Source organism: Microtus ochrogaster, linkage group LG4, assembly GCF_000317375.1.
Source record: "Microtus ochrogaster isolate Prairie Vole_2 linkage group LG4, MicOch1.0, whole genome shotgun sequence".
Classification (NCBI taxonomy): Eukaryota; Metazoa; Chordata; class Mammalia; order Rodentia; family Cricetidae; genus Microtus; species Microtus ochrogaster.
This window is the reverse complement of record NC_022030.1, coordinates 13368363-13393862: the sequence shown is the minus strand read 5'-3', so window position 1 is coordinate 13393862 and position 25500 is coordinate 13368363. Positions and strand designations below refer to the sequence as shown.

General features: G+C 42.4%; 1 protein-coding gene across 6 annotated transcripts in view; it reads right to left on the bottom strand.

The window, feature by feature from the left end:
* Positions 1 to 239: 239 nt before the first annotated feature.
* Phactr2 (phosphatase and actin regulator 2) overlaps positions 240 to 25500 on the bottom strand; it is a 272398-nt gene continuing 247137 nt past the window's right edge. For all 6 annotated transcript variants that reach the window (XM_026786170.1, XM_026786171.1, XM_026786174.1 and 3 more), the window contains 2 exons: positions 15628 to 15704; positions 240 to 6872 (listed from right to left, as the gene is read on the bottom strand). In XM_026786170.1, coding sequence (XP_026641971.1) covers positions 6857 to 6872; positions 15628 to 15704 — 93 coding nt within the window. In that variant the 3' untranslated portion in view covers positions 240 to 6856. The remainder of the gene's footprint in view (positions 6873 to 15627; positions 15705 to 25500) is intronic.

Below are 25500 nucleotides of genomic sequence, written 5' to 3'. Positions count from 1 at the left end.
TAAAATGTATCTGAATCTTACTTTACCCATGAGACCTCCATGAACTTTTAATTTAAACAGACTATGTGTGATAAGTTGGCGGTGCATGTCTGTAAGTTAGCACTTGGGAGGTGGAGACAGAAGGATTAGGAGCTCAAGGGAGACCCTGTCTTAGAAACACAGCAAATAAATAAAGAAATACAAAATTAAAAAAACCAACACTATCTGAAAATGAGATGGACGGTAACAGAGTAAAACTAGGATTTCCCAATGATTTTATTGAGGTAACACTTCCAAACTTATACACACATATATGCATATACATATACTTAGGAAAGCTAAACAATGTTCTAAGGCACTTGGAACTGTGCACAGCAAAATATTCTATTATATTATACTACTAGATAGAGTATAATTTTCCACTTTAAATAACACAAACACCAATATGGAATACAAAAGATAATACATGGTCTTTCAGGTTACAATCGTGGAATACATATGTTTCGGTGTGTATACTTGCAGCTGTCAGATTCACATACTATAATATAGTACGGATTAAGAACAACCGAAAGGAGAAACTGTCGTGTTTGTTCAGGTACAGTTCCAGTTATTAACACCTACAGAAAGCACACCTGTGCAAAAGATTGGGTCACACACGGGAGACTGACCCAGCTAGTCTCAAAATGATCACAGTTTACTGTCACGATCACGTTAACCAAAGCTTGAAATGACACAAGAACACAGACAGTCCGTTATGGAAAAACCACTGTTACTTAGGGGGAAAAAGAGAAAGAGAATTTTCAGCAGGTATTTCACGGGTCAATTTTGTGCAGGACGCTTTAACTACACCGGCACATGTCTAAGTCACAGAAGAAATACTAAGGGATTAAGTGCCTATAGCGTACGTGATGAAAGTGGTTTGACCCTCAACTCCTGCTAATTCCTTCCAAATGCTAGTTAGCACTGCAGTGGCAATTTCTCATGGCGGATGCTCTCTACACAACGTAATGATACAGTCAAAAATCAAATCAAAAGCATCCATAAAGGGAAAAGCTCCCCCCCACCCCAGAGCTGGCAAGTGGCACAAATATTATTGGCATTTTAATAAACCTCAAAATTGACCTGAGGGTGGAGTGGCGTACTGCCTCATGTACTCCTTCAATTTATTCTCTTCTTAAAAAATACTGTTATTAAGAAAGATAAGAATTTTTAGGCACCATCTATAGGTTTACGCTATAACCACCTTTATTGACTCTGAGCTGCTCTGCTTTCAAGACAAAGTGTCTTTAGATTTTAATATTAAAAAGGTTAGAGTGGGAGGAATTAATTCCATCCTTGCAGCTAGCTGCAATTCATCTAAATATTTTCCAAGACATATTGACTATTAAATTTCAGTGGCATAAAGAGTATGCTTCCGTATGGTTAGCACAGGTTGATCGCGCAGCACCCAGGGGAGAACTCGCTTTACTCTGCGTAGCCTCGGCTCTGTGGCGTGAGGAATATGCATGCGATCCAGTTAACCCACATTTCTGCCACCATGTCCCATTTGCACCTCTTATTAGAGAAGCCGAACCATATGGGCTTGTTTACACGAGGGAATCCAAACTTCCATGTGAATTAACTGTGTTGTCTATAGGAAGAGAGGCGAACCGGTCCGTGGTGTTACCAGGTAGAAGCTAATTCTGACTTCCAAAGGCCATCTGTTTTGTTCAGAGCCACTACTGTGTTGCTGTGGCCAGCAGTCTAGTTCTGAAGCGATGAACAAAAGTTTGCTTCACGTATTAAACCCCCCCCCCGCCCCGAAGTACGTACAAGCATCAGGTCAGGTCACTCTGCCCACTGTAATGGACAACGCTGCCTGGCAACCCTCTCTCCTAGAGAACAGAGTAATTTAAGCTGCATCTAAGCAGAAAGCTTGAAGTGGATAAGAGACATGCAAGGCAGTGGAGATGATATTCGGGGACAGGCACTTTCCTCTGTGTGTCCTTAGTAGACAGTGGTATTCAGGTGCGGGGGTGCAAGCTTCTGTGCAGGTGTATAGATACGGGGAAGGCTTTTTATTTTGTTTTTATTTTTTGTTTTGTTTTTTTTACAGTGTCAGGGAACAATCCTGGTGTTGAGTAGCTAGGAGCCTGGGATACCGAACATCTTGCAACATGTGGTACATTTCAGCACGACAAAGAATTGCCCAGATCCAAATGCCAGCAGCACCCCCACTGGGGACCATCTATCAACAGTTCTTTGTTCATGCACAGCTGCTGCAGAGGAGCAACAAGCTCAATGGCGTTTTCCTGCGTTAAAACCCAACGCGGCTGAAAATTGGCATTATGTAGGAATAGCAGCTACACGACTCTCCATCTCTTTGCCAAAATCCTTACAATATGTAAAAATAAGATTTGTTCATTTGGGATGAAGCTGTCCACAAAAAGGAAATCAAACAAACAAAACAGAAAACAAAATATCATCATAGCAAAAAAAAAAATAGTTGGTCTCTATTACAGTTGCCTTTTAGAAATGCTAATAGTGGTTCAAGCTTTGAAACCGTGTTTAAGCTTAGCAATTAGAAAAGGTAAACTGAAGGCAAAAAGGAGAGTGGTTTGGGCTTTTCTGCCGTCCTCTCCTCTGCCACCCTTTGGTCGTTGCTTGCCTCTGTAGTGGAACCTAGAGTCCCTCTTTGGAACTTGGGTTCCAGTTGCCTAGGCATGCGCTTTCTCTCAGGAAGCTGTTCCCATTAATCTGACCATTGCTTATTTTTCCCACTGTTGTCCTCTCCGGCCCATATCTTCGAAAGGTTCATTCTGCTTTGTTAAAGGAAACATATCACCAGTAAGTAGACAGCAAGTCCTAACAAAGAATTCATCATTTTAAGGGGTGAAGGGACAATCTGTATACTCTGCGGATGCGGGGGAAGGAGTGATGATACCCAACCACAGCTTCTTGTACTGGTAATGATAAGCGAATAAAGTGAGGATTTAGGAATGCATAAACAAATTCACTACACTGATGAAAATGACGTTGAGTTCATGTATCTCCGATTTGCTTAAGTCTGTCTCACCGCTAAAGAAAGTTTCCTACTCTAAATTAGGCTGCTAGGACCACTCGCAGATAACACAGGATGGACTGCCTGAGCAGGGGATGAAGAAAAAGAAAATACTGTTCTGTTCAAATGCAGACATACTGCTATGTGGCAGACTGGCCTCTTTCTACTGTGCCTACGGCTTGGTCTTTGACAGGCTTGTCTGTCCTGTGATGCCATGGGGTGGATGTGCTAACCCACATTTCTTTCTCTCCCAGGGACAAACTACTGTATTTTTTGTTTTAAAACACCAGCACGTCACTGAATCAATCATAGGATACAAATCGAACAGAGGTTCTAAAGGCTCACAACTCGTTTTCAATATTTGGTGACTTTTGAGGAGCAATTAGAGTCTTCTATTTCCTTAAGTCTATTTTCAATTAAATTTCAGAATTTCCTCCTGACACCAGAGACAGATAAGTAACTGACTGCCTTCATTTTGCAAATAAGGATGGGAAGAAGAAACGAAAAAAGGCAGCTTTTCTGGGTAAATCAGAGAACCCGGTCTGTTTGCTTTTCCCTTTTTAATTAATGGCTGTTCAAATACCCAGGATGGTTCTCTGAATATTGCAGACTTTAGCTAAATGATTGAAGGAAAAAAACATAAAGGTAAAGGAGAGCTAACACAAAACCACAAGGCATTTCACATGGGTACAAAATCTCCAGCCAAGATGCCCCAGATGAATGCCGACTAAGGGACTGTTTTTTTTTTTTTATCACCTTGGTTGGTAATAACTGTGAGGCTGCAGAATGAAGGGGACTTAGTGTTTTCTCATTACCTTCAGACCAACAGGGTTTCTCTCCTCCGTTAAAAGCCAAGATAGAAATGGCCACTTTGTATTTTATATTTGGTCCAGTTCTTTCTTGCCTGGGACCTTCCATGAGATGGGCTAATTTTCTTTCTTCATTCTATCTCAGGAGTCAGGAAAACTTCCTCCGTTTCTCCATCTCCAGGCTCTAGTGAAAAACTGGAACCATATTACAACCGCACCAAGAAATAACTGCGATTTCTGCACACATTTATTGTCTTCGGGAACAGTGGCAGGCTGGCTGGGCTGCAGAAACGCTGGCGGAGGGCAGAGGCATAATTGCAGGGAGAGAGAGACATGGCTGCTTTGCCTTCTGTGGGGATGCCTGGATGGGCCGCTAGTGAGGTTATGCAGCCTTTACATTTTTCTGTCTTTAAAAATTAACCATGAAAATAGAAACTTATTCTGAGCACTACAGCTTGGCTCATGATATTTTAATTGTTTCCATGGCTTTTAAAAAATGAATAGATTGTTGCAATGAACTAACAGGTTGTTCTAATTACTTAAATATTAGACTACTGATAGTTAATTTTTAGCTTTTTAAACTTCTCTCTAACTTGAAAATTTTTTCTGTAAATGTATGAGTCAGTATGGATGAAAGGTATTTGTAGTTCATAGATGTGACAGATCATGTCAGGAAAACAGGCTTTCATCTGTGCAGTACTGGGGATTGAACTGGGGGCTTCAGCATGAGAGGCAGTCTGTGTTCTGTAGTGGGCGAAGATCATTGTGGAAAGGAAAAACTGTAATTTGGACCACTATGGGGAAAAATATTGTTCTTTTTAACAAGCACACGGAAACTTTCTATGACACACACTTTGAAGGACAAACTGGTGTGCAAGTCTTGCATTTACAATGTACAGAGAACATGCGATTAGGAGTTGTAAAATATTTGAAGGTTATACGCATAGAAAAAGAAACATTATCTGCCTTGGCATTTTTCTCATGACACTGACATGATAATATCATAAAGGAACACTACTTTGCAATTAACGAGAAAGAAGTTAATTTTTATGGTCAAATTGAGACACTATGAAGCAACCAATGGCTGGGAGGGCAGCTCGGGACTCCTAGAGAGTGTGCAGCACACTGCAAACAACCAAAGGAACAAGCCCTCAGCCCAAGACAAACAAATACTGGGGCACACACAGACACTATTTCAAAATTAAAGCCTGTCCTATGCCGTTAGTGGAATGGACCAGTGTAAATGGCAGCCGTATTTTATTAATGCAAACAGCTAAGCACAGTTCAGGGGACAATAATGCTGGCTACCTCACAGAATGATCCTCCCGGCTTCTTATAATAAGCCAACTGCAGCTAACCACTTTTACTTTGAAATGAAATCATCAAATTTCCAGTGGTTCTTCCCAATACCACAGAGTGGTGGGCCCTACACTTATTCCACTGATTAAATGCTGACTTCTCAGTAGAGATAGAAAATTACAGGCTTCCACATTCTGCAGGAGGAACGGTTCAGAACAGATATCGTTTCAGATCGGAGAGTAAGACAGACGCAATACAGATTCTGCCTTCTCTTTTGAAAACACATATGGCATGCTTTTAATCCAGGTGGCCCAAAACAATTGTTAAGGGACAATGGAATTTAGGGGAGTATTTACAAGTGAGCCCTTCTGAGGTTCTGTGCTGGCCTGATACCTCAGAGAAGGGCAATTTAAGGGAGGAAGCTTCTCAATATAAACACTACTGATTAGAGGCTCTCAGGAAACCGTCTTACACTGTATCCCACTGCTTCTCTGGCATGGGGAGTAAAGACTGTATGTATAGATGCAATCCACAGAATCAGCACAGAAGGTAAAGTTTCCTTTACATAAACCAGCAATTTTCTGTGTTCCTTGAAAGCCTTAGGGTATTTTTGCTAAATCCATGTGCTTGATATTTTTTTTTAATAGCAGCAACCTAACTTTTTTATTTTTAATGCAGCATTCAAAACTACCTGACATTTTATTATTATTTATTCCACTTTAGAACTTAAGAGCAAGGAACACACACTTGTATGTTGCTTAAGTTGCAACTCTGGACTGAGTTTTTCAAAAGGGTATCGTGATTGTCCTTATAATCTTCTTTCGGTAATGAATGCTTTCCTGACTTGTGAGATAATTAAGACAGGGAACAATCAGGAGATTTGTTTCTAAAGCCTGCAACGGTTTCTCAGAGTCACATTATATCTGACCTTATCTCTGTTACCCTTGGAGAGGGCTCATTGATTAGGAAAGCAGGCTAAGAAAATGTCACGTGGATCGCGGGCCACTGGAAGCATGCAACACAATGCAAGCGAGCATGCTTGGTAAGAGTTGGTAGAGGCTTCTCGCACTTAATGCACACACAGATTTGTTTCTGGCAACTGGGTTCACTGGCACAACATAAAAAATATGGTATTACACAGAACCAACTTATTGGCGAAACAAGAATATATGTTCTGGAATCAAGTCTTTAAGGAATCCACACTGGGTGAGTAGGTTCCCAAATCCCTTCTTAAGTTCTTAGCTACCAAATGCCTACTTCAAAAATATACTTATCTTCGTTCTTCTTTTCTTCATTAACATAATGAAACCGTTCTCCTTCTTTTTAGCTCCCACTCTGCTGGGGTGACCACCAGCAACTCCAATGTCTCTTGTTTGCGAACCCACACACACTATACCATTTGGCTTTCCGGTAGTCGAACTGGCGATTGTCTTCTGCTTGTCTTCTTTGATGAAATTGTCCGAGGAAAAGCAGCTGAGAGAACCAGACTGCCCTTCCATCAGTGCACATCCTGGGCAGGCAGGCTTGCTGCGTCTGGCTCTCAGCTTGTTGGCCTCGTCTGGGCTGTCCAGGTGAGGAGCATGCTCAACGAAAGCTGAGTCACAGGCCTCCCTCACCACAATGAAACGGAAACATCCACGTTCAAATCTCAGTGCAATTTCGGGGTCTCAGGAAGCAGGACTTCAGCCAGGGATGATCAGTTTATATTTCTGAGCAGTCCTGCACCTCATTATGGACGATGAAACCTGCAGTAAGAAACAGAGACTGTGAGCCCCTGGTATAGAAGTGTATTCTGCTTTTGGTGACACGCGTAAGGCACAGTTCTGAATACCACCAACCCAGTTACCGTTAAGTCGCTGCTGTAACAGAATGCTATTACGTGCATTATGCTGGAAAGTAGACATGATTCTTACAGAAATGATCTCGGTTTTACTATTCAGGCTCATAGAATAAAGAAAACAAACCATCTCCATGCTCAAGGCTCATAATTCTAACCAACATTATGCAGAGGGAGACAGGTTTTACATGGATTTGGTTATACCTAGCCTGTAGATATGAAACGCAAACACAATAATCACTATTTTATTATCTTAATGATAGGCATGGTGGCACACAGCTATAATCCCATTATCTGAGTGGTAGAGACAGGGGAATGTCATCTTTGATTATATGAGTCATCTTTGGTTATATGAGGCATTCCAGGCCAACCTGGGATACACGAGATGCTATCTTACAAAACAAAAAACAAAACAATGTAAGACAAACACTCCCTGCAACCATTAGAACAACACCCCCAACAAAGCCATTAGACCATTATCATTAGACTCTCACCAGCTCCTACCAGTGACTTCAAACTGACTTTCACCACTTGGAGTTTTTTAAATTTATTTTTACTGATTTTTATGTCTGAGTGTTTTGTCTTTGTGAATGTCTGTGCATCATGGATATGCCTGGTGCCTACAGAGGCATCCGATTCCCTGACACTAGAGTTACAGACAGCTCTGAACTGTCATGTGGGTGCTGGAAGTCGAATCTGGGCACTGCAGAGAAACTCATTTGTTAGTGACTGTTTAGTCTGTTTCCACTTTTGCGTGACTTTTGTGCATAAAATATTTCACAAGTCCCTATCTTCATATATATATATATATGTGTGTGTGTGTGTTTATATGGGAAACCCTGTCTCAGAAACCAATATATAACAGCCCCGGCTTTCCTGGAACTTACTTTGTAGACCAGGCTGGCTTCAAATTCAGAGATCCACCTGCCTCTGCCTCTTGCATGCTGGGATTAAAGGCATGTGCCACCACTGCCCGGCTTATATTTTATTATTTATCGTTTTTGTATGCGTATAGGGCACACATTTATATGGAGGACAGAGAGCTACTATGGAGTACGAGCTTCCACTGTTCTACTGCGGAAACTGAGACACTGGGAAGCGAAGTCACTTGTCCAAGACAGAGAAGTGGTAAGTAGAGGCGTTGGCTCTAGAGTCTTTCGTTTTCCCTGTACTATAGGCCAAAACGTGAAAGCTGAGCTTTCATTCAAAGAGGGTGGATTGGTTGTGTTATCGTCTTGTGACTACCCAGGCAGGAGAGGAGATATTTTAAAGAGAGGCACTCATGTTATCAGACTACTGAAATGAACCATAAAGAACAAGAATTGTCCCAGGAATCCCATGCCGGGTAAGGGCAAGGCTAGCTGGACCTGTGGGTCCACTGGAGGAGAAACTTGCCTCCGGGAAGAGATTCCACACGCTTTTCCTCTAACTTATCAGACCACCTTGAGGAGAGACCAGAGCCAAGACAATGATGCGTAGACTCAGACCTTGGCCAGTGTTGATCAGTTTTGACCAGGGGTAAGTCCTGACCTCCATCTCCAGCTGGACGTGAAGCAGTGTTCTCAAGCTTTAACCAGTGGTTAGAGCAGTGGCTCCATCTGCTCCACCTCCCTCCGAGAAACACACCGTGCTGTGGCATACAGGGACCAGAGCCTGCCTGAGACTGTTCGGGGGACAAGACAAACACCTCCTCCCTTCATGGCCCTCACACAGAAAACCATCAACCTCTCTCCCTCTCGGGTTCAGTTTCTTCTGGGCACTGCAGAGAAACTCATTTGTTAGTGACTGTTTAGCCTGTTCCCAATTTTGCGTGACTTTTGTGCACCAAATATTTTGCCAAGTCCCTATCTTCAGATACTTTTGGGTTCTGGATCCAAAGGACAAGTGTGGGTAAAAGAGACACAGGACATCTTATCTTCCCATCAGGATTCTTCTAAAGCCCAGCATTTTCTGGAGAGAACCCTGATTTTAATTTCTCCAAACCAGCACAAAAACACTTAAGGTTTTCTCCCTGTCCTATACAAAGCATCTGCCTAAGAATCTGGGCTAAAAGTGAATTCCATTGGGTTGACTGTGATATGATACTAGCTCCTCCAGCTGGCTCAGAAGAGTATGGTGGCTAGCTATGGCTGCAGCCTCTATTCATAGGCAACCCCCAAGATCTGGAAAAACAGACACAAACCTGTATTTTTGTTTTTCTATTTTTTTTTCCCGAGACAGGGTTTCTCTGTATAACAATCCTAACTATCCTGGAGCTAGCTCTGTAGACCAGACTGGTCTTGAACTCACAGAGATCTGCCTGCCTCTGCCTCCTAAGTACAGGGATTAAAGGCGTGTTCCGCCACTGCCTGGCACAAACTTGTATTTTGCTACAGTGTACAATCAGTCAAAGATGTCTGCACCCTGCAAAATGAGGCTTCCTCTGTTCAAATTTGGCCATAGAATTTAATGGTCAGAGGGACTATAAATGCAGTTTTCCCTAGGTGTATTTAGCTTTATCTCAGAGAACTTCACCTCTCCGATAGAATGACATTTTTGGCTTTAGGCTTCAAGTTGGTGAAGCAACAAACGGATTTCCTCTCCCCTATGGACACAAGCTTTTCATTCACTCTCTTTTAAAGCTGTGTCTGATTTTGAATTATGGACATTTTCTTCTTAAGAGTAACAACCCAGACAGCCCTCTCACCCTTCTGTGGTGAGCCCTCCACAGGGCGTGCTGCAGCCCCGAGGACAGTCCCTGCATCTGTGGGCCCTCTGCAGGGCGGGCTGCAACCCCTACAGTGTCACATTTTGAAAAGCCACACCCTATCGAGTAGCCGAAAGAGTGGGTTTCTATCTATGTAAATCAATCACTACTTCAAAAGACACAAAATAAAATCACTGCTTGAAAAAAAAATGTATGTTCATATGTAGTAATCTTACATGAAAAGTATTTTAGAATTTGAGAGAATTCTCAAATTTTACAGACCATTAAGAATACTGCATATTAACTATTAAGAACTTCTGCTCTCACTCTCAGTGTGTTTTTTTTATGCACCTGAATTTTAAATACGCACCGCACCACAGGCATTCAGGCAATATCTTGTGTGTCTGCTGGTTATGATACAAAAAAAAATCTCTTGAGATCTGTTTTGACTTTGAAAGCTTCAATTCAGTGACACAATGAATGCATGATAATGCACCTTACTTAATAAGCAAGCATTTCATAAGTGAATAAAATTATTCACATGTGAAGATACTCTGCACTTTAAAATGTTATTTTGTGCTAAATTAAATTGACTTTGTAAAAAGTGGCATTCTCTCTTGATTACAAATCTAATATAAGTTAATACAATAAAATCCTTAGAAAACAAATACTAGCCAGGCAGTAGTGGTGCATGCTTCTAATCCCAGCACTTCGGAGATAAAGATGGGTGATCTCTGTGAGTTTGAGCCCAGCCTGTTCTACAAAACAAGTTCCAGGGCAGTCAGGACTGTTACACAGAGAAACCCTGTCTTGAAAAACAAAATAAAAAATACTATCCAGAAAATTCCAATTACCCAAGTCTTACTACTGTGACCCTTCATACTTTACTTTTAAGCAAAATATGGTTTTTTATGTAATTTGCCATAATAATTTAGATGTTTTTTCTATTATAGAAATTCCATTTGTCTTGAAAAGTAGAGTGGATTCTGTTTGTCATAGTGGTGTCTTTTGAGAATGTAATGACTACATAATCAACATACAGACCGCTATTCAAGTATGTTCAACTTTTTGGTTTTAAGCAGTGAGCCGAGTAGGCAACAAAGGGGGAAAATACAGAGTGTAGCCAGAGAAGTGGTAAACATGCTAAAGAATGCAGGTCACAGTTGGTCCCTTATCAGGCCCCAGGATGAGTTCTTGTGGGAGCACTTGTCCCCATCCTTGTTGTAAGTCCTAGTTTGTGCTTCAAATCCCAAACACGTCTCTAGAAAACTCAGGGAGTAACCAGGAGGATTGCAGGAGAGAACAGATCAACACAATTCATCAACGCATGCATGCACACACACTCACACATACACATACACACACCAGAAGATATTCTGTGATGGCGGTCAAAGAAGTGTTTTCCTGCTGTGCTAAAAGTATTCACAATATAAATGCCGGCACATGAATCAAAATGAAGCGCCAGGCTGGAATCCTCATTTATTAAAACAGGGTCTCAGGAATTGGATCTCTTCCCTGTTTCTCTTAAGTATCTGTTGTTGACTTGGTAAAACATTCCCCTGTCTCAAAAATGCAAAAGGTTTGAAAGCCTCTGTGGCAAAAAGTCTTTCTCTTGTGTGTGCCCCAGCTACCAGCCCTTCTCCCCAGGGATAAGCAGTATCACCAGCCTTTGGGGAGTTTTTGCAAAGATCCTGAGGGAGATGGTTGGACCGCCTTATGTGCGTGTCTCTCTCCCATCCAAGTACTAAACAGGTCCAACCCTGCTTAGCTTCTAAGATCAGACTAGATAGGGTGCATTCAGGGTGGTATGGCCGTAGACGTGTGTATGTCTTGCATGTGTGTGCGTGTGTGTTTGTGTGTGTCTTGCGTGTGGCTTGTGTGTCTGTCTGTGTTTGTGTCTGTGTTTTGTGTGTGTATCTGTGTGTGTCTTGTGTGTGTGTCTGTCTCTCTGTGTGTGTCTGAGTATGTGTTTGTGTGTGTATGCCTTTGTCTCTGTGAGTGTCTCTGTGTTTGTATGTGTCTTGTGTGTTTGTGTTTCTGTCTGTGTGTGTGTCTGCGTGTGTGTGTGTCTGTGGCTCTGTGTGTGTCTGTGTCTGTGTGTTTGCTTGTGTCTGGATAACAGGTAGGGAACAGAGCAGTCTTCAGCATGATCTACCTTGACCCTGTGTGGGTCTCAGAGGCTTAGCGTCTGATAGGAAGGCTTGCTTGATATGGAAGATAAAGCCTGGCACTGACTAGAACAAAGAATTGCTGCCATGTGTCTAGGCTACATTTAAAAAAGATGGATTCCGTGTTTATGCCCATGCGGGGGCTAATGCTGAGAGTGCTGTGTTTTTTTACAGGAGTACTTTTCTAAGTGAAATGCATGGCCATATTTTCACATTATTTTGACTAGAAACAGTAGTGTTTATTAGAACTTTTTCCTCCTCAAAGAAATACTGACACCAACATGAAAATCACAGCATGATTTTTATACCTCCAAAGCCAAAAATACTTCCCTGCTGGAATACAACTCTAATGATGTCATGTAAATTAATGGAAAAATAGCAGTAGACATTTGCTTTACTGTCAACTCTTAAAGACTTCTTGAGCAAGGCATGTTTATTTTGGTGGCATAAATATTTAATTTTTCCTTATCTGAAATGATAGTTTAAAGAGTGTTGATCAATACTGTTAAAAAAATCTTTTTAAGCACATCTCCTCAGCATGAGCTGTTACCACCTCAAAACTTACCTAGCCTTCATCTGTTAGCATTTACTTAAACAATAAAAACATCAACAAATTATTTAACAAAACACAAGGTGAGCCTGAATTTCTACAGAGAAGTAAATAATTGATAGGCTTTTGGAGGTAAAAAAAAATCCCATCAAATAGAAAAACACACTACAAGCCTTCTGTTCAAGAGTGTCACTAGCTAAGGCAGGGACAGTCAAAGATCCAGGGCATAATATGGAACCCAGACCTCTGGATGTGCCCGAAGCGAACTTCACATCTAGAGGGCAATAAATGGCACAGGGACAGCTGAGCACTGGTTGACAAAAGCAAAGTTCATGTGTGATTTTGAATCATACACAGAAAGAGGTGCCCAATGGCTTAAAGTCTTAAGTGTAAAAACAGTTGAAAACAATGGTTTTGTATTCTTGGCTCCCTTCGACACAGAAAAAAAAAAACCAATGAAATAAAAGAGTAATAACACAGAAAGATTTCAGCACACAAACATTACACAAAAGACCGTGGAAAGAATGTAAAAGGCTGACAGCAGGTTGGAAAAAATATCTCAGATTTTACTAATCCATCTAAAAAAGGCAGGCAGTCCAAAAGAAAATTTACAAAGGTTTGAATACAAACGTTAAATAAATAAACAAAAAGGGTCAATAAAGATGAGTGAAGCTGCCCAACCATATGGAGATTAGTGTGGAAATTAGCGTGCTCCAATTTATCCTGGAGAGCACAAACCTTGAGGTCACCCACCAACTGTTGATGACGGTGACTGAGCGTGCAGCATCCTCTAACTGTGAGTCAGTAAACGAAGTGTTTTAAACGAGTACAGAGAGGAGTCTTCTGACAGCTACCAAACCCATGAACCCAGGCATCTAGGAGATCCAGTCAATGGGGCAACCACAGAAATCATGGCATGTGCACACAGACATAACCGTGACGGCAGTGACTTAGTGTCGACCGTGAAAAGCTGAAGTGTCATGGACAACCAGCAGAACCTGCTCAGTCGTGCGAAGTACATTATCTGTGGGACGCCACAGTCATGGAGATAGATGAGCGCCGTAGAGACCACAGGGAGGGACTGGCTTTCTACGTGCTGGATGTGGATCAACAGTCTGTGCACACAATTATATTATATTTGGACACATTCATAAATGCACAGAAAAAGAAATGCCTAGAAGCCCTTAGCTAGCTCTTCCCCGGGAGAATAAAGATGAGGGTGGAAAATAAGTAGAGGATCCATTTTTATTGATAAACTTTAGCGCTACTTAAATGCTTAATTAAAATGCATCATTTCGTATACAAAAGACATAAAAAAGAAACGGCCCTGATACCCCCCTATGGCTAATTTTAGTGAATCTGCTTAGAGAACACAACAGAAAGAAGGCCTTCCAGCAGAAATGCTTCCTGGAGAATTAGAACTACAAAATTTAATTAAATTTAACTAATGAAAACTACAAAATTAGAATTACAAAATACATTTTTTTTTGCTTATTTTCTGCTGTAATTTATTCTCACCTCAGGCCATTGAATGGAGATGAAGCTATCAGATCTTATGACTTAGAGGAAAGTTTTACAGAAGGAAAACCAATCTGAGTGACCATGTGGGATGAGTGCGCACACTACAGCTCAGGGGTCAAGACTCAGCTACAGCTGAGGCTGTCTCTAGCTCACAGCATCGAGACAGTGCAATTAGGGTAGGACATCAGTATTTGCATTCTAAAAGACAGAGAACCTTGTCTTCTTCATGCACTCATTTCCTGGAATTTTCTATTACTTCAATTGTGTGTTGATGTGTGTGTGTGTGTGTGTGTGTATGTGTGTGTTGCTATATAAGTTTGTGTTCATGTATGTGCGAACATATACTGAGGTCAGAGGAGATGGGATTTCTCACGGAATCCTGAGCTCAAGTCTGTATCTCTCTGCCCTACAAGCCCCCTAATAGCCTGGCAACCAGCAATCCCCAAACATCCTTCTGTCTCTGCGCCCACAACATTGCCCCCACAGGCTTATGTGGCCATGCCAGGCTATTTGCATGGGTGCTGCAGATCCAAACTCAGACCCTCATGCTTGTGTGGAGAGTCCCCTTTTTACCCATGGAGCTATCACCTCAGACCCTCAATTTGGTTTCTAAAAATTTAATTTCTGAGCAAAATTTTAGGAATATGCTTGTTACATAAAGCAAAGCTAATATATGTATGAGATTGTAACTAAATAGAATAGCTATTACTTCTGGAAATTAGATAATGTGAACACTCAGATTCCACCCCCCCCCCACACACACACAGTTTCTGTCATTTGGAAAACCAAGGAGTAGTGGGGAGACAAACCACAGCATTACACTTGTTAAAATTTGGATCTTAGGTGCCCAAGTGCTAAAGTTCCAGGTCTCAACTTGGCTCTCCAGGGAATGCTGTAAACCTTAAGGGTAGGGCCTTGCAGTCGCTGGGGGCTTGTCTGTGAGGGCAATGGGGCCCAAGTCTGTTCCTTTACCTTATTCTCATTCCTGGGCCACAGCAGGAAGGAGTGGTGTTCCCATGTGTTACCACCATGATGCCTTGTTATAGGTCCCAAAGCAGTAGAAAGAACTGAACACGCCCTGGGATCTCTGGGCTTGTGAGTCAAAGGAAGGCTTCTTTTTTTACAGGCTCATGATCCCAGAGATTAATGGTGATCCCAGCAGTATCTGGGGAGCCAATCAAAACTTGATTCCCATTATAAGATCTAGCTTCTGCAAAATTCAGTTTCTGCCCTAGGTCTTGTCCTGTGAGCAATAAGTAACACATATGTTCCCACACCACCTGCCACCAGGATGTCTTCAGAGCACAGAACTTCCGATATCAGTTTAAGAGCAGGCTATGACAATACTTGTTTTTTTGGCCCAAAAACGAAACTAAAAAGAGAACCATAATATAGTCCTTCAGAATGATTCACAGTTCACTGAAAGAAAAAATCAAGACCTCATTGTAGAATCTTTTTCTCCCAGTGAGATCAATTTAGGTGCACTTAAACAACACAATTGAGCCAATCAGGAAAGTCTAGACATTGATAATCTGGTCCAGCCATATCTTTAAATTTGCCACCAGGACTCTAGTTAATCAAAAGAGCAAAGAAAGACAGAGGCGAGGAAAGCCGAAACCTTCATTAGACAATTTCTGCCAAGCCACATTTAAAGATGAAATCACTACACAGTATACCCGACATGAAATTTCCTGTCTTGAGTATTCTCACCCTGCAAAACTCGATCTTGTCTACCCACCTTGTAAACTGTCGGCTCTCCTCATGGACTTCCATTTCTGTGCTTTTGAATTCATTTAGTTCTTTTCTTATTGCTGCCTACACAGGAGAAAACGAAGCAGAATTTAGGTCCCATATTTTCCCAACGTACACAGCATCCACGAGACAGACAGTCTTCTATGATATAACATTTTGGGGAAAGAATTACTAATTTATCTCAGATTAAGACTTAATAAATGAAATACATTACGGTCTGAACACCCCTGACATAAAAGCCAAAATTAGAAGATCTTCAAAACCCCAAATTTTCTGAGTATTGGTGTGTGAGCCACAAGTGGAAAATTCCATACCTGCCCCCCTGTGATGGTTGTAAAGTGGAACCATGGCAAAAACATGTAAAATGACCTGCAGGAGATGTGTGTGCGGTATGTACCAACACAAATGAACTCTTTTAAAGCAGGGTTGGAGACTGAACCCAGGCCTTATGCATGCTAGGCAAGCACTCTACCACTGAACTAGACTCCAGGCCCCATCAGAGAACTTTGTGTGTGGACACAGTCCTCATTTTTCAGCTACCTCTTCTCATTATGTCCTTGCAAATATCCCAATTTCTAGAACTACTCCTAACCCATAAACACCTTTGGTCACTGGCATTTTGAGGGAGAGACAGTCAGCTGGAAGCCAAACTGAGGCTGGGATGGCCTTCCTGAGAGTGTCCTTGGTGGGCAGGGCGGCAGGAGGGTCTAGAATGTCCCTCCACCCTCTGCCGACCACGGCAAACGCAAGGCATGAGGTTTTTCAGAGAATCCATACCCTGCTCCTCGGAAAGTTTTACATTGGAGCCCACAGCAACGCAGCTTTGACTCGCAGCCACAGGGATGTTAAGAAGGCAATTGCTATTTATTTTTTTCATGTTGAAAGTTTAGACAAATGACTGAAAATTCAGCACAGCATTTAAAGCCAGTCGGAGAAACATCAAATAGGCAGCCTTGTTTAAGGAACACATAATCCATGCCATGTACAACAAAAATGCTTATGCATGCAGACTGGAAAGCTGAAACACCCCTCCAAATGCTAACTTTGGCTGTCTGTTAACAGACAGTGGCAGGATTATGCATGAGTTTAGCTTCAATTTTTGACTTATTTTTATTTCCGACATTTTTTCCCCTACAAGGGATATTTTACTCATATAAAAAGTACTAAAAGGATCTTTTTAAACTCTATGTATATTGCACTATTCAGCTCAAACACAGAAGATTATAAATGTCTTTTACACAAAGAATACTTTCCTTCGTATAAAAGGAAAAGTAGGAATAAAACACCCTTTTGACATCTGTGCTAAAGGGATTGGCTCCAGATAAACACAGAATGTCAACATAAACCACAGGAAGTCCCTTCACAGAAAGATAGGAGAATCTACTTTGCAACTGAAAGTCAATGAACTTCGGAAAAAGGGAAAAGATAGTATAAAGCCCCGAGACCTCTCCATAGCTCTTTCCTGTCATTAACCATTACTCCACACTTCACAGACTTCCTTCCAAGTATAGTTTAGTGTAATAATTAAGCCCTGTTGTCACAGACAGTCTCCTCTCCCTAGATATATTCTTTAGGTCTGGAAGTCTCTTTGGGGGAAACCTGGACAATAAACAGCAGTCATGATTCTTATTACTAACTCTCGGAAGTGCCAAAGCAGACAGAGACCTGTTTGTGGACCTGAATCTCACGTGACACAGTTATGCAGCATGGCTCACAAGACACAACAATGTGGACACTCGGTTTTGGCCATAGTAACAATCGGCACTAGCATCAGGAGCTGGACAGTTGCTTGGATGAAGTTCTAGAGCAATGCTCCTCCTTGGAAAGAAGTGTTTCGATGTGAACAGGGTCAGGGATCCCATCTCTGTTTTCACTTGAACTTTCTTCTCTCCACAGGTTTCATCAGAGGCCGTGCTAGACTTTGATTAAGCTCAGAAGGCATGGTGTTGGTCTTGGCTACATTTCCCACGGCAGTATGATGCTCACAGAGGACCTTTCCCTCAAGCTGCAGCTTTCCTACCACTGTGATTTGGACGATGTTATCTGAAGTCCACGTGGTACAGCCCATTGTCCAGGGAGGTATTATTAGTGGCAGGGTGACCATTTAAGAGGTGGGGCCTTGTGAGGGACATGTCTCTAGGTCATTTGGGGCATGCCCCTGAAGAGATTATGGGACTATGATCTATCTTCTCTTTCTTCTTTTGACTCATGATGTAAGTGACTTGATTCACCACGTACTTCCTGCTCCAACCATACGATACCTCCAAGCACCCATTACTTAGACCTTATTTAGACATTACTTAGCCCTAAGCAAAGAAGTAACTCTTGCATCCAGAACTATGAATCAAACTTTTTTATATTTATAGGTTAGCTATTCTAGGGGTTCTTTTTTAAGAGTAACAGAAAGATAGAGAATTTACTCACCTAGAAAATAGGAATAAAAATTTATGATGCAATTAAGAATATTAGTTCAAAGTGTATTTTTTAAAAATGTGCTGACCCTCACCTGAAGAATGGATAAGGAAAATGTGGTACATTTACCCAATGGAGTACTACATAGCAGAAAAAACATAATGACATCTTGAAATTTGCAGGCAAATTCACAGATCTAGAAAACATCATATTGAGTGAGGTAGCCCAGACCCAGAAAGACAAATATCATATGTACTCACTCATAAAGCAAAGAAAAACCAGCCTACAATTTACAATCCCAGAGAAGCTAGACAACAAAGAGGACCCTAAGACAGACATACATGGATCTAATCTACATGGGAAGTAGAAAAAGATAAGATCTCCTGAGTAAATTGGGAGCATGGGGACCATGGGAGAGGGTAGAAGGGGAGGAGGGAAAACGGAGGGGAGTAGAGAAAAGTATATAGCTCAGTAAAAACAATTAAAAAAAAGTTCTGATGACAGGTTCAGTTTAAAAAAAATGTGCTGATTATTGTAGAGTTACCAATAAAGTATCGTGAAGTTTTTAAAAGGTATATTATTTGGACTGTGACTAACAATTCTTTCATTTTTATTCCAGACAATTCACTGGAGCGCAAGAGGACCCTGCTGCAGGAGAGCTGCAGGAGAGCTGAGCATAAACAAGATGAAGGACTCACTAGTGACAGAGGGCTGGCTACCAGCTGAAGAGTCTGGCAAAATCCAGGAGAAACATTCAGAGAGAAACACTTGGGATATGGAGTTTGTAAATCAGTACAACTACAAACTGTGCCCCCATTCCACCCAATATTTATATTAATGAAATTTATAACCCTCTAGTGCCGACATCCCCTCATGCATACTGCTTTCCCCAGAAAGCCAGTTAGATGTGGGCACGTCCCATCTTCACCTCTGCAAGGCCATTTTGTCACTGCGTTCCTAAGATGTAGCTGGTGTCTGCTTCTTTGGGGTTGACTCTGGGTATAAACCCTGTCATGATGCTGAATAAGGAGACAAGTAAAGTTGTTGCTCCATGACACCAGTTGAAGGAGAGTGTCTTCCTGGCTCTGTGACATTTGCTTCTTGGAAGCCAGCTGCCACATAAAACACATTTGACTGCCCTGAGCGAGCTGTAGTACGAGACGCCCCAAGACAAAGAAAGACTTCAGAAAACGAGATGCCATGTAGACAGAGGTCAAGGAGCAAGAGGACATACACACATTCACAAAGAAACTACTTTGGAAATGGGTTTTCAAGGCCCAGCATCTCACCAACACCATGTGAGCCTGAAATGACCCCCTGGATTGATGCATTCCAGAATTCCTCTCCCAGAAACTTGCAAGCGCTATAATCACTGATTTAAGCCAGTAGCTCTGGGCTGGTTTGTTACAAGGCAGTTGATAACCTAAACAGTATTCTAAGATGAAACAGAGGCCCAGAGGGGTCTTATTATCTCCTGGATATCAAAAGTGCTTAAATGATTATAATGGAGCCACTCATAAACCTACAAGCCTTACATACATCCAATAAAATGGGCTTTGGGGCCTCGCTAATCCAGATAACTGCCTCATTGCCATGACTGTGCTGGCTTGCATTTAGAAGTGAAAAGTCAGTTGTACGTAACAGTATGGTAATCAGCGTAACCCTGCAGGGTGTCCGCATTTGCCTGATTATGGGGACAGTCTTCACTTTCAAAATCTACTCACTAAGGACCTACTTTGGAGTCTAACAGTTGCTCCATTAGGTAAGAAGGAAGAGTGCTTAGGGGTTCGAAGGAGAAAAAAGGAGATCTTTTATACTGACCAGATACAGGGTCAGTATAAACACAGCTTTGTTCCCCCCCACCTCCTTTTTTCAGATGAGACCAGATTTTAGGCCAAATGTTCTGAATCTGAGTGTAACTGGGGCTGGTTTTGCTGAAAGATAAAAGAGCTAGGCTGAGGCATTGGGATTGGAGCCCGAGGTGCTGCACCGGACCACCCTCGGTAAACCAATCAGCTGAAACTGATCGCCAAGAAAACAGGCAATAGCAACCCCAAATGCCAGGAGGTTGCACTGAGACCCTATGAACAGTGGTGGCTTGTATCATGGGAATTAAACACAGGACACAAAAATGACAAAAACCAAGCTTAAGCTTGACTGGTGGTGAGTAGCCACGTACATCCCCCATCTGATCAGCTGTGGGCAGTTCAGGGGGGTACCTCTCGGCAAGGAACACCAGGCAGTTGGTTGAAAACATGGCTCTTGCGGCCATTTCCAACATGACAGCGTGGGTTGCGAGAGAAGAATTAGTTAGAGTTTCCAGTCGATATCTTTTGTTTATTTCTGTGCTAAAACGCTAGTATCAAAGGGGGGATTGCTGGCTGACTCATGAAGCCCCATGTCATGGGGAGGGAAGTGTGCACGCCATGAGTCAATAGATGACATTCTACAGGGAAGTGGGATCACATTCTTCCCGAGGATCTTGCTAGACAGCACATTCCTGGGAAGACTTTTTGTCTCCCTAGCCCTTGAACCCACCATATTGTTAAGAGTTTTAAGAGCCAAGACAGATTTGTATATCATCAGAAAGCAGCCCGTATTCTGGTTCACTAGAAATCTTGTTTAAAATTTTTCTCAAAACGTATATTTATGCCTCCTCTCAGTACATCTTAGAGCACCTTGCCAGAACCTCCCAGCAACGTGCAGTTCCACCACCCAGCGGCCCATGCCCTCCCTGGCCCTTAGAGACAAGGCCCTTCACAGCTTGCACAAAGGCGCCTTGTCAGGACCAAACCTCTTCAGCAGCTCCGTCGAATTTTCTAAGCTGAAACTTTCATGAGTATTTTAAATTTCCATCCAGCTGTGGAACCACGGACTGAAATTACTTTCGGAGTCTAAATAATATTTGAATTTCATTTTCTTCAAAAAAGTAATACAAGCTTTCAGTCATTTTGACTTTCCCTAGGTTTTTCAAGTGGAGTACAGAGATCAAAAATTAAAGAATAAAACCAATTTAAAGCTACATTTATTTGCTTTTGTGTACGTGTGCATGCCTGTGTGTTTGTGTAGGGGGTCGCACGTACCACAGTATGGATGCAGTTAGAGGGAAACCATCTCCCAGCACGTGTGTCCCAGAGACCACACTCAGGCTTTCAGGCTTGGGAACAAACATTTTACCCACTGAACCATCTTGCTGGCCTCATAACCTAATTCTTTTTTTTTTTAAATCTTTTCTATTTTCACTTTGTTTTAATTTTCTGATCAGTGGTGTTTTGTCTGCGTTTATGTCCATGTGAGGGTGTCAGATCCTCTGGAACTAGAGTTACAGACAGGTGTGAGCCGCCATGTGGGTGCTGGGAATTGAACCCTGTTCCTCTGGAAGAACAGCCGATGCTCATAACTTCTGAGTTATCTTTCCAGCCCCCTCATAAGCTAATTCCTAACCCAATAGTTAAGTCACACTTAATTAATTTATATTAATTAACTTAATGATTCAAATATATTATTTAAAATCTGACTAATAGGTGTTATGAAACATTTTAAGGCAAAAGTAATAAAAATCAAAAAATTTTTGCTATAATGACAGTTAGTATGCTATTTTCATCCTTAACTAAAATGTTTTTAGCATATGGGCCCTATTTCTTTATACACACCCACCCACATACACTCATTGGACATTCATGGAAACCCAGTGTTGACATCAGGAGGTTTCCTCAATCACCCTCCACATATTTCTTAGAACAGTGGGTTTCAGTGAAACCCGACACTCACTGTTTCAGCTAGACTGTCTGCTTGGCATGCCAGGGAACCAGCTAATTCTGCCCCTTGGTGCTGGGGTGGTGGGTATGTACCGCACACTCAGCTGTCTCACAAGGGGTTCGAGGATTCAGACTGTGGTTTCCAGGCTTGCTGGGCAGCACTGTACCTACAGAACCATCTACCTAGTCCTTGTATATCCACATTGTAACAACGGTGTGAGAGTACTAAATTTTCCTCAGTGTTATGGAGAAAACGGTATTTTCAGACATTTCTGAAAATGCCATGCATTGATCTAAACTCCAGTTGATGTCTCCTGTTCGTGAGTCTGGATACTCAGCTATTTGACAACAAGTACACACCACTTGGTGTGCAATACATACTACACAAAACAGACGTATAAAACACACTACATGTAAACAGCATGTTTAATATTTGCATTTTTCTATTTTCTACTATATATATATATTTAATTGAAAAAATTTCCGCCTCCTCTCCACCTCCCATTTCCCTCCCCCTCCCTCTCTAGTCTGAAGAGCAGTCAGGGTTCCCTGCTCTGTGGGAAGTCCAAGGTCCTCCCCGCTCCATCCAGGTCTAGGAAGATGAGCATCCAAACAGGCTAGAGAGGGGCTCCCAGGTGTCCAGGCAGATGTCCCCAGATAGTTCCTTGGGCATCTGAGGAGAGGGAACCTGAAATGACCCTATCCTATAGCCATACTGATGAATATCTTGCATATCACCATAGAACCTTCATCTGGCGATGGATGGAGATAGAGACAGAGACCCACACTGGAACACCAGACTGAGCTCCCAAGGTTCAAATGAGGAGCAGAAGGAGGGAGAATATGAGCAAGGAAGTCAGGACCACGAGGGGTGCACCCACCCACTGTGACAGTGGAACTGATCTATTGGGAGCTCACCAAGGCCAGCGGAACTGGGACTGAATAAGCATGGGATGAGACCGGTCTTTCTGAACAAGGCGGACAATGAGGGCTGATGAGAAGCCAAGGACAATGGCACGGGGTTTCAATCCTATTTTCTACTTTTTTAAAAGTATACTTTTTTTGGTCTAAAACAAATTCTTATTTAAAGAAAACAGTTTTCTCCTAGGCAACACAGACAATAAAAACACAGCTCTAAAAATGTTGTCCTTTAGATCTTAACACGTCTCAGGATAAATGTGTGAGGTTTCCTCGGGAGAAATGAGCCACCCCCGTAAGTCGGGAGGGACTCTGGCTCTGCCCTGGGCTCAGATGCCGTGGTCAAGGGAGATGTGAGACTCCCATGTCCTTAGAGTACTCCAGAACAGAAACCAGGCTTGTAGAAGAAAACCTGGCCAGGCCCAACTCCCTTACGTTTAACAATCTCAAGACAAAAGCCTTTCTTTGTCTCAGTTCAAAATGTTCTTTTTTTAAAAAAAAATCTCTGCCCATTGTAGCTGGAGATAGATGAGCTCTTGCCTCCCACAAACAGGACAAAGGCAAGGAATGGCTCTTACATGGATGGAGACTGAGTTTGCATATAAGGGTGGTTAGTCATGTCAACCATCACTCCTGCATAGTCGAGGATTTTACTGTTTATCTGGCCTTTATAAAGGTTGGCATTTGAATAATCAGGTGGCTGGCCATGGATGTGGCAAATCCTACTTTTCTAAGATGGCTACAATCCACCTTCAGTCGACACAATATGACCCCACTGCTCTCCTAACAAGAAGTAGAGTTATCAACCCCCTTCCCATAACAAGAGGTAGACCTATCTACCCCGTTCCCCTGGGTCTGAGCTGGCCTTATGACTTGTTGGAGCCAACAGAATGAAGCAGATGTGCACCTTGAGTAACTTCTGTAGTCAGACTTTCCTTTGAGCCACCGGATTACAAATAATGACATGGAAACTTCTTATTGATTATGAAATTAACTGCACCTAACTAGCTCTTATAACTTAAATTAACCCATTTATTTTAATCTATGTTCTGCCATGTGGCATTACCTCTCTTCCATCCTGCACCTCCTGTTTCCTCTCCCTGCAACTGGCATCTCTCACGGGACTAGATTCTTCCTCTTCTTCCTTTCTCGACTCAGAAGTCATGCCTAAACCTCCTGCCTAGCGGTTGGCTGTTCAGCTTTTCATTACACCAACCATAGCAAATACATCTTGACACAATGCACAAATATCCCACAACAGACTTCTAAGGATGATTAGAGAAGGCCAAGTGGCTTTTACTGGACTCTCTGGGGACAGAGCCTGCTGTGAGGGAAGCCAGCTCAGGGAAAAGGTCTGTTGACTCACGCCGAAGAGGCAATGTGTAAGTGGTTCTGTGGGCAGCCCAGTTGAGCTCCACCTCTGGGCTATGGAAACCAAGACACAAGACATGTGGAAGAATCAGTCCTGAACCTCTCAGAGAAGCCTAGTCACCAAGTAGGTGACACTGAGGACCTTAGTCAACCATGGAAAGTGGAATTGCCCAAAGGATGCTTGAATACAATCCCGACCTATGAGATCCACAAGATATAATGAAACTCTCTGTTCTTCATCACCAAGCTTAGGGTATCTTACTGCATGGGGACAGTGGCTGCAGCAGGGTCGACGACAAGTCGCTGAATGAGGGGAGACTGAGGAAAGTCCACAGCGGGAAGGAGAGTAACTGGAATAAATCTATTTCTTGCTATAGGGTATGCTAGATGCCTTCATTAACCCTTCCACTGAAAAACAGTGAAGATGATAAAGCATTAAAAGCTACCTTAAATATATTGGATGGCTGGTAAGAGAGTAGAAACTTCTGGGGGAGGGCAGAGAAACAAAGAGAGGTAACCCAGAAAAAGAAAGTAAACAGTGAGAACGTCTTTGACTTGAGGATACTTGCATTAAATCTGGCGAATCTAAGTAGTCATTTTCCAAAGCAGGCAGGGCATGGAAGATGGGGGAGACCAAATGGAATATCCTAACACAAAGCTATGCTGCCTGAACCCCAGAAGATAACAAAGGGAGCATCGAGCTGGAGTCAGTGTGGGGTGGGTAGGAATGTAGGCTGAGGAACTGAACCTAAAAGGCAGCTGCCCACCTGGCTTGCGCTCTGAATCCACAGTCATAAGATGGTCTGAAGTAATTCATTTCTCTCACACAGTTCAAAGTAACATTGAATAAAAGAAGCTTTAGAGAAAAGAGTCATTTCTTAAGATAGAGCTTCATAACGAAGTTTTTATAACAAAAATGTGGTTCGTTCTATACATGTAATGATGTAGCTCGTACATGAGGGGAAGACTTTCAAAACATTTTTATTTACTGTGTGAGTTCAGGGACCTGAGTGTCCAACACACGTGGAAGGTGCTTCTCTCCTTTCACCGGAGGTCCTAGCGATGGAGGACTATAAAGGCAAGTGATTTACCTGCCGAGCCTTCCTTCTGGCCCAGGGAAAATTCAAAAATGAAATCATAACACAAAAGGAAAGAGTTCGACTAAACTCGGCTGTATTAAGGCATCTCTCTTCCATCAACAAGCCCCATAAACAGAGTTGACATATCCCCAAACGGAAGCAGGCATGGGCTTATTTTCACCATACAAAAACCCGAATCTAGCTTCCTTTTGTCCCTGGCTCATTGGGCTACCAGGCATCCCTGTTTAGGTGCTGAGGAGTTCCATCTGGACAGGTGAGTGTGTGCTATCCAGGGGCGGATTGTCCCGGAAGAGAGCACAA